Source organism: Colobus angolensis, unplaced genomic scaffold (assembly GCF_000951035.1).
Source record: "Colobus angolensis palliatus isolate OR3802 unplaced genomic scaffold, Cang.pa_1.0 Scaffold3, whole genome shotgun sequence".
Taxonomy (NCBI): domain Eukaryota; kingdom Metazoa; phylum Chordata; class Mammalia; order Primates; family Cercopithecidae; genus Colobus; species Colobus angolensis.
In genome coordinates this window covers 29,460,386-29,473,529 of record NW_012116265.1, presented here as the reverse complement: position 1 = coordinate 29,473,529, position 13,144 = coordinate 29,460,386, and the positions used below count along the sequence as shown (strand labels likewise).

Here is a 13,144-nt window from a genome sequence, read left to right as displayed (position 1 = left end):
CTTCCCTTTCTTTCTTTCCTTTCTTTCCTTTCTTTCTCTCTCTCTCTCTCTTCTCTTTTTCCCTCTCTCTTTCTCTCTTTCTTTCCTTTCTGTCTGTCTTGTCTTGTCTTGTCCTGTCTTGTCCTGTGCTGTCCTGCCCTGCCTTGCCCTGTCTTGCTCTGTTGCCCACGCTGGAGTGCAGTGCCCTGATCATAGCCCACAACAGCCTTGAACTCCTGCAAATCCTTTCAGTGCAGCCTCCCCAGTAGTTGGGACTATAGGACTGCATCACCATGCCTAGCTTATTTTTGTTTTTATTTTTTGTAGAGATGGGAGTCTCACTGTGTTGCTCAGGCTTGTCTTGAACTCCTGGCCTGAAGCAGTCCTCCCAAAGTACTGAGATTACAGCTGTGAGCCACAGCACCTGGCCAAGAGAACACTTTTCCTTGACATCTCTGAACAAAGTGTGGTTAGGACACTGGCTGATTCACACTGGTTGGGAAGTTAGTCGCAGGTCTGAAGTTCAGCCTTTCCTCCTTCCTCATGTCTCTTGACTTCTTAAGATCTCCTAACAGACTCAATCCTAGCAAGTCAGTGTCTAGGTACTTCCGCTTACTAGAACGTTATAAATGGGTCCAACTTTGTTACCTTTGTGTCTTTTTTTTTTTTTTTTTTTTGGCCACCGTTTCCTTAAGAAACTTTTTCTGATTAGCCATGGCAGAAAACAGTTGGAAAAGGCAAGTGTTCATAGGGAAAGGCAGGTGGGAGGGTTAACTTCGTCTTCGTTCCCTGGGGAAGGAAAGGAGGAAAATATCAGCTTAGTAGTATAGTCTTTCCCTTAACTGCTAAACCAAATCTCTGCATTAACCCAGTGCTCTGACCTCAATAAAATGAATTATTCCTCTTGTCATGAGACACAGCTAGAGATTAGCAAATGACGCTGTTTATTTAAACAGCTTGGGAGAACGAGCTCTCTTGAATATAACGGTATCCTTGGTAGTTCGCTGCCCCTAGGCACAAGCTGGTTCAAGCTTAGCTTCCCCAGAGGGGACAAGACTTCATCATGGTGGGGTGTGGGTGATTGCTTTCAGAGGGCTTCGTTGTTGTAGTTGAAGTGATGACTCACCCGATTAGACTGAGTTACTGTCTACTGCCTGGGCTCTGGGAACCTGTTTCCCACGCGAACCTTTGATGATTTGACATTCCCTTTTCACTTACCATCAGGATAGAGCCCTTGGTCTCTTTCATTCGTTTTTGAAAATTTGTTTTTCCTCAGCTCATGAGCTGAAGAAAGACTTTTATTCTCACTGAGATACGAGAGGAAATGGGAGGTTATAGTCTGGGAGAAAGCAGTTGTTTTTTGGGAGTGATGGTAGATGATATTAAAGGAGTGAAATCCCCTGATTTGTAGATAGTAGGTCAGGTATGGGTGGGGAAAAAAAATGTGTTCCTCCTGGGCTTGGATCCTTGTGGAAATAGAATATATCAGGGCTCTGGGTTAGTTTCAGGAATTTCACAATTACCCATTTTATCATTGTTGCCTATGAAATTGAGTGTTTTAAAGGATGCTAATTCATATTGGAGATACTATACATTTTGACTGAATGGCTGAGTATATAAATCAACATATCAATATAAGGCTGAAGCCAAACATCACCATCATAGAATGAGTGAGGATATAAGAATAAATTAGAAAATTTATCAGAATTTTAAATCATTATCACAGTCTCAATATTTAACATCTTAATAGTCAGAATTTTAAAGTCTGACACTTTAATGCAGGAAGTAACCTTCACTGTTAGCTAAAGTGCATGGTCAGCTGTTAGCAGTAAATCTAGATGGCAGGGCTTGTTTGTGTGTCTGAGGTCATGATGGTGATCAAGTGGGACAGACTCACACACACGCCCAGGACCACAGACCACGCACAGGTCCAGGGATGCCTGTGATGATGCTGAAGTCGGCATTTGCCTTTTCAGCGTTCCAGGGCCAAAGTTGAATAGCAGACTGGGCTGAAAGTCAAGGCTGTAGCTGAATGTCAGTACATTCTACAATTAATCCCCTTCCCAGAAATTATTTTCTTCTCTAAAGTTGTGATTGTCTACCTGGAGTGAGGTAGTCAGTCCCAAGGAACTTTTTGACCATGCTTTTCACGGTTTTGTTTATTCATGTCCTGCTTTCCCATGAAAATTCATTTTTTCTTCCCTGTGGGTATTGTCATGGTTTCACACCCTTTTGAATGTACCCTTTTGCATGTATCACCTTGGCTTTAATAAGAAACCTGAAATGCATAAACTACACAGATACCTCTCTCACGTGTAATTTTAAATTTGTTTTCTTCTGGGCACAGGAGCCTGGTGCTCCTCAGAAGTGAGAAATATTGATAATGTCCCTGTGCTAATAGAGCCCTGGAGGTTAAGTGCTGACAATGGCTCTGAAGCCAGAATACTCTGAGTTAAAGTTCTCAAGGCAGGTCTCTCACAGGCACCTGCTTAGCTCCCGGGTTTTCTGCCATTCCTGTATGTGATAGAATTTTAGAATTTCCCAGATCCTGAGCAGGTAGAGGATGTATTCTCTTCTTACTATTGTTCTTTCCAAGGTCTTACAAATAAATTCACCTTTCCTCAATTGCTTTATTACTTACATGCCAGGTGCTTATTTTTTGACTAGAGAGGCCCCTGGCTTTAGTGATTTTAGAAAGTCCCCAGGAACCAACAATGGACTGAATCTCCTGTCCTCTCATCTGTCACAATCAAATAATGCATGTTTCCCAGGATGGCCCAGGTTTGCGGGGAGGAAGTGGCTTTGCTCTCATTCCATTCTGCTGCCTTTATGTGATCCTTTCAGCATCCGTATCTAGAGAGTCTCCAAAGGACAGGACACTCTGCTGGGCTCAGGGAAGCCAGCATGAGCAAGGCTAGCCCTGGGCCTGCCCCTGCTGGGCTCTTGGTCTAGTGGGGGAGGTGGATATTAAACAAATGAACACAAATACACAGTTACCAATGGGATAGTTTGAGAGAGAGAATCACTGGGAGAATCTAATTTGGATTGGGAAGTTGGAGAAGGCTTATTAGAGAAAGTGACATTTAAGCTGAATCTGTAGGTGGAATAGGGGTGGCTAACTTAAAGGATGGGGAGAGTGTTCCAGGCAGAGGGAACAGCATGTGGTAAAGCCAGGAACGGAGCTCAAAGAAGGCAGCATGACCAGAGCTCAGGGGTGGAGATGAGGTTGGAGAGTAGTGTGGGTGGAGGCACATTGCGAAGAGTCTGGAAGCCCGGTGGGCTCACCCCTCATAAGAAGTACTATTTAAATCATTACCCAGTACACACAGATGTGCAAGTTCCTTTTCAGACAGTGGAAACCTGACTTCCTGTAGCCTTAATAGATTTACCCACTTGCTCTCCTGTCACCCTCTGCACAGTGACACGGGGGCCCTCCTCATCTACTTGAGCTGACACCCTGCATCCAACCCTGCACCCCCTCAAGTCCTGCATGAAGCCTGTCTTATTCTGCTCCATGTAATTGAATGGTTTTGGGGCTGAATTGTTCAGGTAAAAATAGGAAGAGCTCTATCTTTTCCTAACTTCCTACACAGAAAAGATTTTTGGATAGAGGTGAGTTGAGAATGAAGGACCAGAGAGGGTATTAGCTTGAGCTGCCATAACACAGTATCACAGATGGGGAACAGTAAACCAGAGAGATTTATTTTCTCACAGTTCTGGAGGCCAGAAGTGTAAGACCAAGGTGTCAGCAGGCTTGGTTTCTCCTGAGGCTGCTGACTGGCTTCACCAACATGTTACACTTCTTAATTTCACTGGCCCTTCGCTAACTGCCTTATAATCCTTTTATTCGTCTCATGTAGATTCCCTAACATACCCACCGCTGTGGCCATTCCACAGCTCTCCCACCATCTTGACTCCTAGTTCCTGAGAAAATCGAGGTTGACCCATCTGAATTTCCTGTTTCCTCCTTCCCACATCAGAGTCCTGTATTTCACTAGCTTCGAACCCATCGTTTCTTGCTCCAAGAATGTAGAATCCTTCCTTCTTCCAGGCTCACCTCTCCTACTATACTCTTATCCCAGCCCTTCGCCATCCTCTTTATGGACCTTCCCTGATGGATTTCCTCTGGGCTTTTGCATTTTTAGTGTGGAATTTCTCTGCTTACTGCCTTGTACTTTTGATCCAGCTGAACTAAACTAGCTTAAATGTGTCATGATGTTTTCTTCATTTTGCCTGTTTAACTCATGTCTTTCCAGCCTTAGCCTCAATGCTGTTCCCTTTGGAAAGAGTTTTCTGACTCTCCATCTCTTCTCGTAGCTGATCACAGCGTTTATTGGACAGGGCTCTGCTCGTCATTTTCACATCTGTGTCCACCTCTGGACTGTTGCTCTAGGGGACAGAGCAGCCTCTACCCCAGTGCTGGACACCCTGCCCACACAGATGAGTGCTCCCTGCGTCCTAAGTGGACTTTCCTGAAAGAGAAACTGAGTCTAGCCTTCTCTTGTTTACAATTTGCCTTCACCTCTGCTCCGAATGCTCTTGGAGGTCTCCAGCCCTTCTATGGTTTGTTGTCTTTTCCCTCAGTCTGGCTGCAGCGTCTGCCACTGTTAAACACCTTCCTGAAATTCTGTCCTCCCTGATGGCCTGTGACATGACACTTCCTTTGGTCTTCCCCAGCATATGTAAACTCTGCTGTTTCTCTCCTTCACTGGCTCTTCATTCTCCTCTAAACCCTTAGAGATGGGTCTTCCCACAGTTTTGTTTTCAAACTTTTATCTCTGCCCTCTCATCTTCTGTGGCTTCACCTGTCACTTCCATGCAGATAAATGCTTCCCAGTGTGTGTGTGTAACCTGGATCCCTCTCCTGAGCCCCACGTGTGTGTCCAGCAGCCTGATTGACATCCTCACCTGAATGCACTTCCAGCATCCTAAAACCCACACATCCGAAAGTCAGCTGACCATGGGTCACACGCTAGTTTGGGCCCTAAGTAGCCCCAACTGTGTCAGCTTCTCAGCGCTTCTAACCCTGTCTCCCCACCCCATCTGTCTGCCCACTGCAGTTTTTTCAGTTACTTCACTTTTTAAACACATACTCAGTACCTACTGTTTTTCTAAAGCGCAGTTCTGATCACTTCTTTTCTCATCTCAAATACCTTCAGGACTTCTCTTTGCCTAGTAAATTGAGTAGAAATGCCTCAGTCAGCATCCCAGATTCTTGTTTAAAAAAAAAGAAGGGTCCCAGCTGCTTTTCTCCCATTCCTCTTTCATCCCTGTATTGAGGCCAGAGTCTCCCACCTGTCACTCCTCTTGCGTGCTTTATACCTGTGCTGCATAATAGTCATTAGCTACCTGCAGCTATTTAAAGTTGAATTAAAATGTTCTCCTTCTGCCAGGACCGCTCATCGCACATTCCTCCTTTTTCACACAAACTTTCCTGATCATTCCTTTCTTCATGAGATGTCCCCTCTCTTTTGGGCCTCAGTAGTACTTTTCCCCTTACAAAACCTACCCATTCTTTCCTTGTAGCCATTGATATACTTACCTCGTTTCTGAATTGAAAGTTTTTGAGGTAAAGACTACATGAAGGTTCGGGTGCGGTGGCTCACGCCTGTAATCCCAGCACTTTGGGAGACCGAGGTGGGTGGATCACCTGAGGTCAGGAATTCGAGACCAGCCTGGCCAACATGGCAAAACCCTGTCTCTACTAAAAATACAAAAATTAGCTGGGCATGGTGGCATATGCCTATAGTCCCAGCTACTCAGGAGGCTGGGGCAGGAGAATCCCTTGAACCTGGGAGGTGGAGGTTGCAGTGAGCTGAAATCACACCACTGCACTCCAGCCTGGGTGACAGAGCAAGACTCCGTCTCAGGATAAAAAAAAAAAAAAGAAAAGACTACATGAAGGCTCTTATTCTGAGCCAAGTACAGTGGGAGTTTGATAAACAATTGTGGAATTGACTACCTAGCAAAGGGAATGGTTCTGTTTCCTTTGTTTCTGTAATCCGCAAGTGCAGGGAACATCTTGACAATCTGTGCTTTTTCCTTCCTCCTCTAGTCACACAGGCTCCTTCTGCCAGACCAAGAAAGAAGTGCAGCCTCCATGCTTTGCCTGGCCTGTGCAGGTGGCCATGGGCAGCACATTCCATCTTAAAGCCAGTATTGTTGACTTCAGAGCCAAGGACAGCGACTGGCTGCAGAACACTGTCCTCTGGCCAGGGCTGTGGGTCACACGTGGGAGGTGGAATTTCAGGGAGGGAATAATAGATGGATAAGTGAGAGGCAGGCAGGGTACAAACTGTAGACCTTGAAGAAGTCATCCCAGAAGGGGTGACTGAAATGACAGCGGCTGAGGCAGGGAAGTGGCAAGACTCAGATTTAAATTGCTTACAGGATGGGGAGCCACAAAGATATCTGTTCTTAGATGCTGGAGGGAGTTTCTGGGTGGACTGTCAGCCATGCCTGACTGCGTGTGCGCATTGTGGCTTTTCTGTTAGCCCAAAGTCACTGCCTTTAGGAGACCAAAATCTCACTCAAAATGTCAGCTGGCATGGTTTTCAGATGCTTTAGAGACATTCAGACAAGAGCTTCTTTTCTCTGGTTTAGTTGCTCTTTGGAACCAGAGAAGTTGCTGGTTATCTAATCAGTGACTGCAGAGGGACGTCCTGAAGCTGAGCGTGTACCTGTGTGTGTGTATGTGCGTACACGTGTGTGTGTATGTGCGTACACGTGCGTGTGGTGGAAGCATAAGCTATTAGAATGGGCTTATAAGCTGTTTGTCTTTCCAGGCTTATTTTGCAGAGGGAGAAGCACTTCCATTATCTGAAAAGAGGCCTTCGACAACTGACAGACGCCTATGAGGTAAACACATTACCCAGGAACTCTTGCTGTCAAACTGTCCGCCAAGTCTTCCTCCTTTTTCTATTTAAACATAAAAGACTGTTGGGGCTGACTTGTTGCAGAGTCACTCTTTGTTCTCTGTGGCTCTGGCAGGAGGTAGAGTGCTGTCACAGAGCTGGGACTCCAGCCCTGAAAGGGCAGAACCCAGTTTCTTCCAGAGTGAGTGGAGCACCTTAGATAGGGTGGGGCTTTCTTCTGTTACTAGATGATGAGTGAGGGGTTTGCGTGCTTTATCTAGACCCCCTTGACAGCTGGCTAAAAGCCAGTTACCTGTTCACCCTTAACCCTTTGCCCTATAAGCTGATCTAATTTCTTGCTCATTTATTGAGGAGTATTATCCAAACCTGTTAAGTCTATATCATTATGGTTACAAATTTTCCAACTTCACCACTTCTTCTAGTACATTACTTTTCATATCTTCATTAAAGAGACAAAAACCCTTTCTTATAATAAGATCTAATTTCTATACTGACTAGAGAACCAGTATAGAGAGTGGCCCTTGCAATTTAACACTTACTATTTAAGAGTAGATCTTAAATATTTCCCAGAGCAACCTCAGGGCTGGGTGGTGGTGGAGAAGGACAGATGTTGGATGGATTGAGTGGCAGGCAAAGGGTGAGTGTGAACAGGAAGGCTCCAGTCTTTCTGTCCTGCTTAACCCAGAGCAGCGTCTCTGTTTTTAATCTGCTTTTTATTTGGGTTCCACATTTGATTATTTGTGGCAATGATTTGCCAACTCAAATGCCTGTGGGGCCCAGGCAGGCAGCATAAATCAGTGAAGTGGGCTACATGGAGACTGAGGCTAACTGGAGGCCCCGTGCCTTTACTCCGTTCCTGCCCATTGCTGCCATCCAGGAATGCAGAACCAGGGTTGCCTGATCATCTTTCTTTTTCCCCCCCAAATGAAGCTGGAAATCCACGTTTTCGTGTGACTCTCCTGACAAATGTTGCAGCTACTTCCAATTAAACAATACACATCCATGGGCTAGATTTGGCCTGTGGGCTATCAGTTTTCAATCCTTTTTTTTTTTTGAGATGGAGTCTCCCTCTGTCTCCCAGGCTGGAGTGCGGTGGCATGATCTTGGCTCACTGCAACGTCCGCCTCAGGTTCAAACACTTCTCCTGCCTCAGCCTCCTGAGTGACCAGGATTACAGGTGTGCACCATCACACCTAGCTAATTTTTGTATTTTTAGTAGAGATAGGGTTTCACCATGTTGGCCAGGCTGGTCTCGAACTCCTGACTTCAAGTGATCCACCTGCCTCAGCCTCCCGAGGCTCTGAGGTTACAGGCGTGAGCTACTGAGCCCGGCTGCATTCTCTTATTTAAATCTTACAACTATGTGAGGTAGATCAATCTTTTGTTTTTTGCAGATAATGAAATGGGCATAGCAAAATTAAGTCATTTGCTCAATGGCACATAGCTAGTAAGGTGAAGAGCTAGGATTCAAACTTAGGCTGCATCCCTGGCAGTGTCTTCAGTAGCCCAACAGCTTGCCTTCCAGGTGGCGGGTTAGCCACAGCTTGGGATATCAGCACAGTTTTGAAGAGGGCAGCTTGGGCCAATGGAAAGAACACTAGATTGAGTCTAAAAACCTAGGTTCTTGTCTCAGCTCTGACATTTCCTATTTTTATAATCTGAAAAAGGTTAATCTCTGGACCTCATTTATATATTTTAATTTATAAAACTGGGGCAGTACTACTGTCTACCTTGCCTAGCCTTGAATGCTCACTCATCATTTGTGGTTTAATTATGATCAAGAGCTGTCTGCATGTCACCTTTGGAAGCCTTTCCTAGCTCCCCAGGCATAATTAGTCTCTTCCATGCGCTCCCTCAAAACTCTATTTTTGCCCATTGTAGCATTTCTCCAGGTATATGTACACGTGTTGGTTCCAGAAAGACATGAGGTAACTTATATGTCTGTCCGGTGCTCTCTTCCCCTACAGGTAACCACAGGCATTCTATATCCCAAGCATCTCAAGAACAGAAACCAGGTCGGGCATGGTGGCTCATGCCTGTAATCTCAGCACTTTGGGAGGCTCAGGCAGGTGAATTGCTTCAGCCCAGGAGTTCAAGACCAGCCTGGGCAACACAGTGGGACCCTGTCTCTGTAAAAACTTAAAACATTAGCCAGGCATGGTGGTGTGCGCCCCTAGTCCCAGCTACTTAGGAGGCTGAGGCAGGAGGATTGCTTGAGCCCGGGAGGTTGAGGCTGCAGTGAGCTGAGATCATACCATTGCACTCTAACCTGGGTGACAGAGCGACACCCTGTCTCAAAAAAATAAAGAGTGGAAACCAAATTTTATTATCATGCCCCCAGTGTCTAATACAGTGCTTGGCACAAGTAGATACTATCAAATATTTGTTGAATCAGTGGTTGAATTAAGCCAGAAAATCTCTTCAGAGAGTATATATCTCCTTGGTTCTACACTGAGAAAATAGCAGCCCCTAACCTCCTGGCCTGTAGGAAGTCCTCTGCTCAGCCTTCCTTAGATGCTTGCCAGGGAGGGATCCACTGGGTTCAAGGTCACCTTTTCTTTTTAATCCTGTTGTCTTTTTTTTCTTTTCTTTTCTTCTTTTTTTTTTTTGAGACAGAGTCTCGCTCTGTCGCCCAGGCTGGAGTGCAGTGGTGCGATCTTGGCTCACTGCAACCTCTGTCTCCTGGGTTCAAGTGATTCTCCTGCCTCAGCCTCCCAAGTAGCTGGGATTACAGGCGCACATCACCATGCCCGGCTAATTTTTGTATTTTTATTAGAGATAGGGTTTCGCCATGTTGGCCAGGCTGGTCTTGAACTCCTGACCTTAAATGATCCACCCACCTTGGCCTCCCAAAGTGCTGGAATTGCAGGCATGAACCACCACGCCTGGCCCTGTTGTCTTTTTTTTTTTTTAAACAGATGGTCATTTCAGCTCCTGGCTAAGGCCACAAAGCAAAGTGTCCTTTATTCACTGATTGTTGTTTGAGCAAGGGTGCCCTCCTCCCCCTTGCCAGGCTGCTGGGAGTGAGACAGATACGGCCTTGGCAGCAGTGTCTTGGAGTGATTGTGAATAAGGGATGTTTTCTCTCCTGTCTGTCTCCCAGTGTCTGGATGCCAGCCGCCCATGGCTCTGCTATTGGATCCTGCACAGCTTGGAACTGCTAGATGAACCCATCCCCCAGATAGTGGCTACAGAGTGAGTCTGGCTTTGGGAAATCTGGGGTGTTCATTGAAATTGTATTTTGAGTTTGGGGTTTTGTTTTGTTTCTGTTTTATTTGTTTGGAATGGAAAAAAACAGAGTGCCACAAAGAAATCCTTGCCCTTCGCATGACCTCCGGCAACTTCCTGAAACTCCTCCACTTTAGAAACCTAATGTAAGCTGGTGGGTAGGACAAGACTTTGAACTTCCAAGAGAAGGATTCTGGTTTCTTCTGTGGTCTTTTCTTTTGACTCTTGACTCTGGTCTTTGAGAAAAGTCTTAATCATCAACTCTGAGAGACATGATTTTGCCAGAAAGTACAGTATGCATTTGAACAGCTTCTGTGGGGAAGCATGTGCCAGTCCAGTGAACAAAAATGCCTTTGCCTTTCCTACGCACCTCTGTAGAAGTACCTCCCTGCTCCCGGTGCTTGGAGGGACCGTACAGCTCTTGATGGGACTGGACGTGTTACTGGCGTGGCGTACAAATGCCGTGACTCTTAGTTTTCCTACACCTGATTGATGATTAGAGATCCAAGCAACTGAGCTTCTTCCCAGGATCCTTGTACAGATGGCATTCTTGATCTGGCACCTTATTCCCAGACACTCATCACCATTTATATATTAAAGAAGAAAAGACTGATCATGACTCCAGTCCTAGGGATACCTGGAATAAGAAAGGGCAGCCAGGAATTGGATCTAAGATCCGCTGAGAGGCAGCATGAGCTCTAGGCAGCATCTTGAATTTCTTAGCTTCCTCTGGTGCTCCTGAGGGCGAGGCATCTGGGATGAGAGACTTTGAGCCAGGTTCGTTTCTCCACAGCACAAGGAGGCAGCTGTGCTGGGACACACAGAGGCTAGCCGGGGCCCCTCTCTGGTCACAGAGCCCCCTGCCTTGGTCACATTGTCAGGTCAGAAGAACAGAAGTGGACATTGTCTCATTCATTCTGTCTTAACAATAACCTCTCATTCTTGTCTTCCTGGGCAGGGTGTCTTGTGATGAATGTGGATGGGGAAGATAATAAAGAATTAGGCCATTAACCCTTGTGGTACGTAGGATGCTTTCTGAGGGAGAGGCAAGTGCATTGTTTTGATCATCGGGATGCCACTGCAAGCCTGGCTGCTTCCAGCACTGGAAGGAGAGTTGGACACAGTTTCTGCAGTAACAGGAATTTAATTGTCAAAGAAAGGCTCGTGTGCTGTTTTTTTTTTTTTTGAGACAGAGTTTCACTCTGTCACCCAGTCTGGGGTGCAGTGGCACAATCTCAGCTCACTGTAGCCTCCACTTCCTAGGTACAAGTGATTCTCCTGCCTCAGCCTCCTGAGTAGCTGGGATTACAGGCACCCACCACCATGCCCGGCTAATTTTTGTATTTTTAGTAGAGGCAGGCTTTCACCATATTGACCAGGCTGGTCTTGTACTACTGACCTCAGATGATCCACCCGCCTCGGCCTCCCAAAGTGCTGGGATTACAGGCGTGAGCCACAACATCCAGCCCTGTGTATTTTAGAAATACCAGCTCGGGGGCCTGGGGATAGTTTGGGAAGTTTTCCCTTCACTCCTGCACAATCAGGATATTTGGAAAGTTTTCCCTTCACTCCTACACAGTGGGAAAGTCGGGTGTGAGAGAAGAAAGAAAAAATGTATTTCTGTGAGCCTTGGTCTGAGCACTAGATGGAGGAGGCCGCAGACCCGTGAGAAACTGGAAGAGAGTCACAGGGGGTGCCTGAGGTGGAAGCACTCGAGCCAGAATTGACTGAGTTTTTTTCTAGGCTGTGTACTTGGTGTTTTGTAGTGAAGGCTTTTCTGAGGAAGTGTCAGCGCCGCTTTTGGGACAATGTCACATAGGATGAGAGGAGCCCTTAAAGGGCCTTTCATTGGAAGCAATCTAAATTAAAAAATCAACAGTAGAGAATATTTTTTAAAAGTTTTTTAAATGTAAAGCTGGGCGTGGTGGCTCAGGCCTGTAATCCCAAGCACTTTGGGAGGTTGAGGTGGGTGGCTCACTTGAGGTCAGGAGTTTGAGACCAGCCTGGCCAACATGGTGAAACTCCATCTCTACTAAAATACAAAAGTTAACCGGGCATGGTGGTACACGCCTGTACTCCCAGCTACTTGGGAGGCCAAGGCAGGAGAATCGCTTGAACCCAGGAGGTGGAGGTTGCAGTGAGCCGAGATTGCATCACTGCACTCCAGTCTGGGTGACAGAGTGACACTCCATCTCAAAAAAATAAATAAATGAAATACATAAATTAAAAAAATAAAACGTAAGTCATTTGTGGTGCAGTACATTCAGTGAAATATAACCATTAAAAAATTTGTAAATTTGGCCAGGCATGATCACACCTGTAATCCCAGCACTTTGGGAGGCCAAGGTCAGAGGACCGCTGGAGCTCAGGAATTCAAGACCAGTCTGGGCGATATAGTGAGACTTCATCTCAAAAATAAAAATAAAAATAGCTGAGTGTGGTGGTGCACACTTCTAGCTGCTAAGGAGGCCGAGGCAGGAGGGTCACTTGAGTTCAGGAGTTTGAGGCTGCAGTGAGCCGTGATGGCACCACTGCATTCCAGCCTGGGCAACAGAGCAAGACCCTGTCTCAATAAATATATGAATGTGTATATTTGTATGTTAAAATGTATGTATTTATATAGAGAGATGGGAAATGAAAATAGTTTAAAAGATTTAATTTACATATATTAAAATATAGATGATTATATGCATAGATAAAACCAGAAAGATACATGTAGTAGTTACTTCTGGACGATAGGGTTAAAAGTGATTTTATAAACTTTCTGAGCTGGGCGCAGTGTCTCACACCTGTAATCCCAGGGCTTTGGGAGGCCAAGGCGGGTGGATCACCTGAAGTCGAGTTTCAGACCAGCCTGGCCAACATGGGGGAAATCCTGTCTCTACTAAAAATACAAAAATTAGCCTGGCTTGGTGGTGTATGCCTGTAATCCCAGGTACTCGGGAGACTAAGGCAAGAGAATTGCTTGAATCAGGGAGGTGGAGGTTGCGATGAGCCAAGATCATGTCACGCTACTCCAGCCTGGAGGACAGAGAGAGACTGTCTTAAAAAAAAAAAAAAAA

At 45.8% G+C, this 13,144-nt stretch overlaps 1 protein-coding gene across 1 annotated transcript in view; it reads left to right on the top strand.

Annotated features, from left to right (window-relative positions):
- Positions 1-13,144, top strand: part of FNTB (farnesyltransferase, CAAX box, beta) — a 77,597-nt gene that overhangs the window by 20,628 nt on the left and 43,825 nt on the right. The window contains exons 3-4 of the mRNA XM_011949758.1: positions 6,765-6,837; positions 9,958-10,049. Of these exons, the coding sequence (XP_011805148.1) occupies positions 6,765-6,837; positions 9,958-10,049 (165 nt within the window). The remainder of the gene's footprint in view (positions 1-6,764; positions 6,838-9,957; positions 10,050-13,144) is intronic.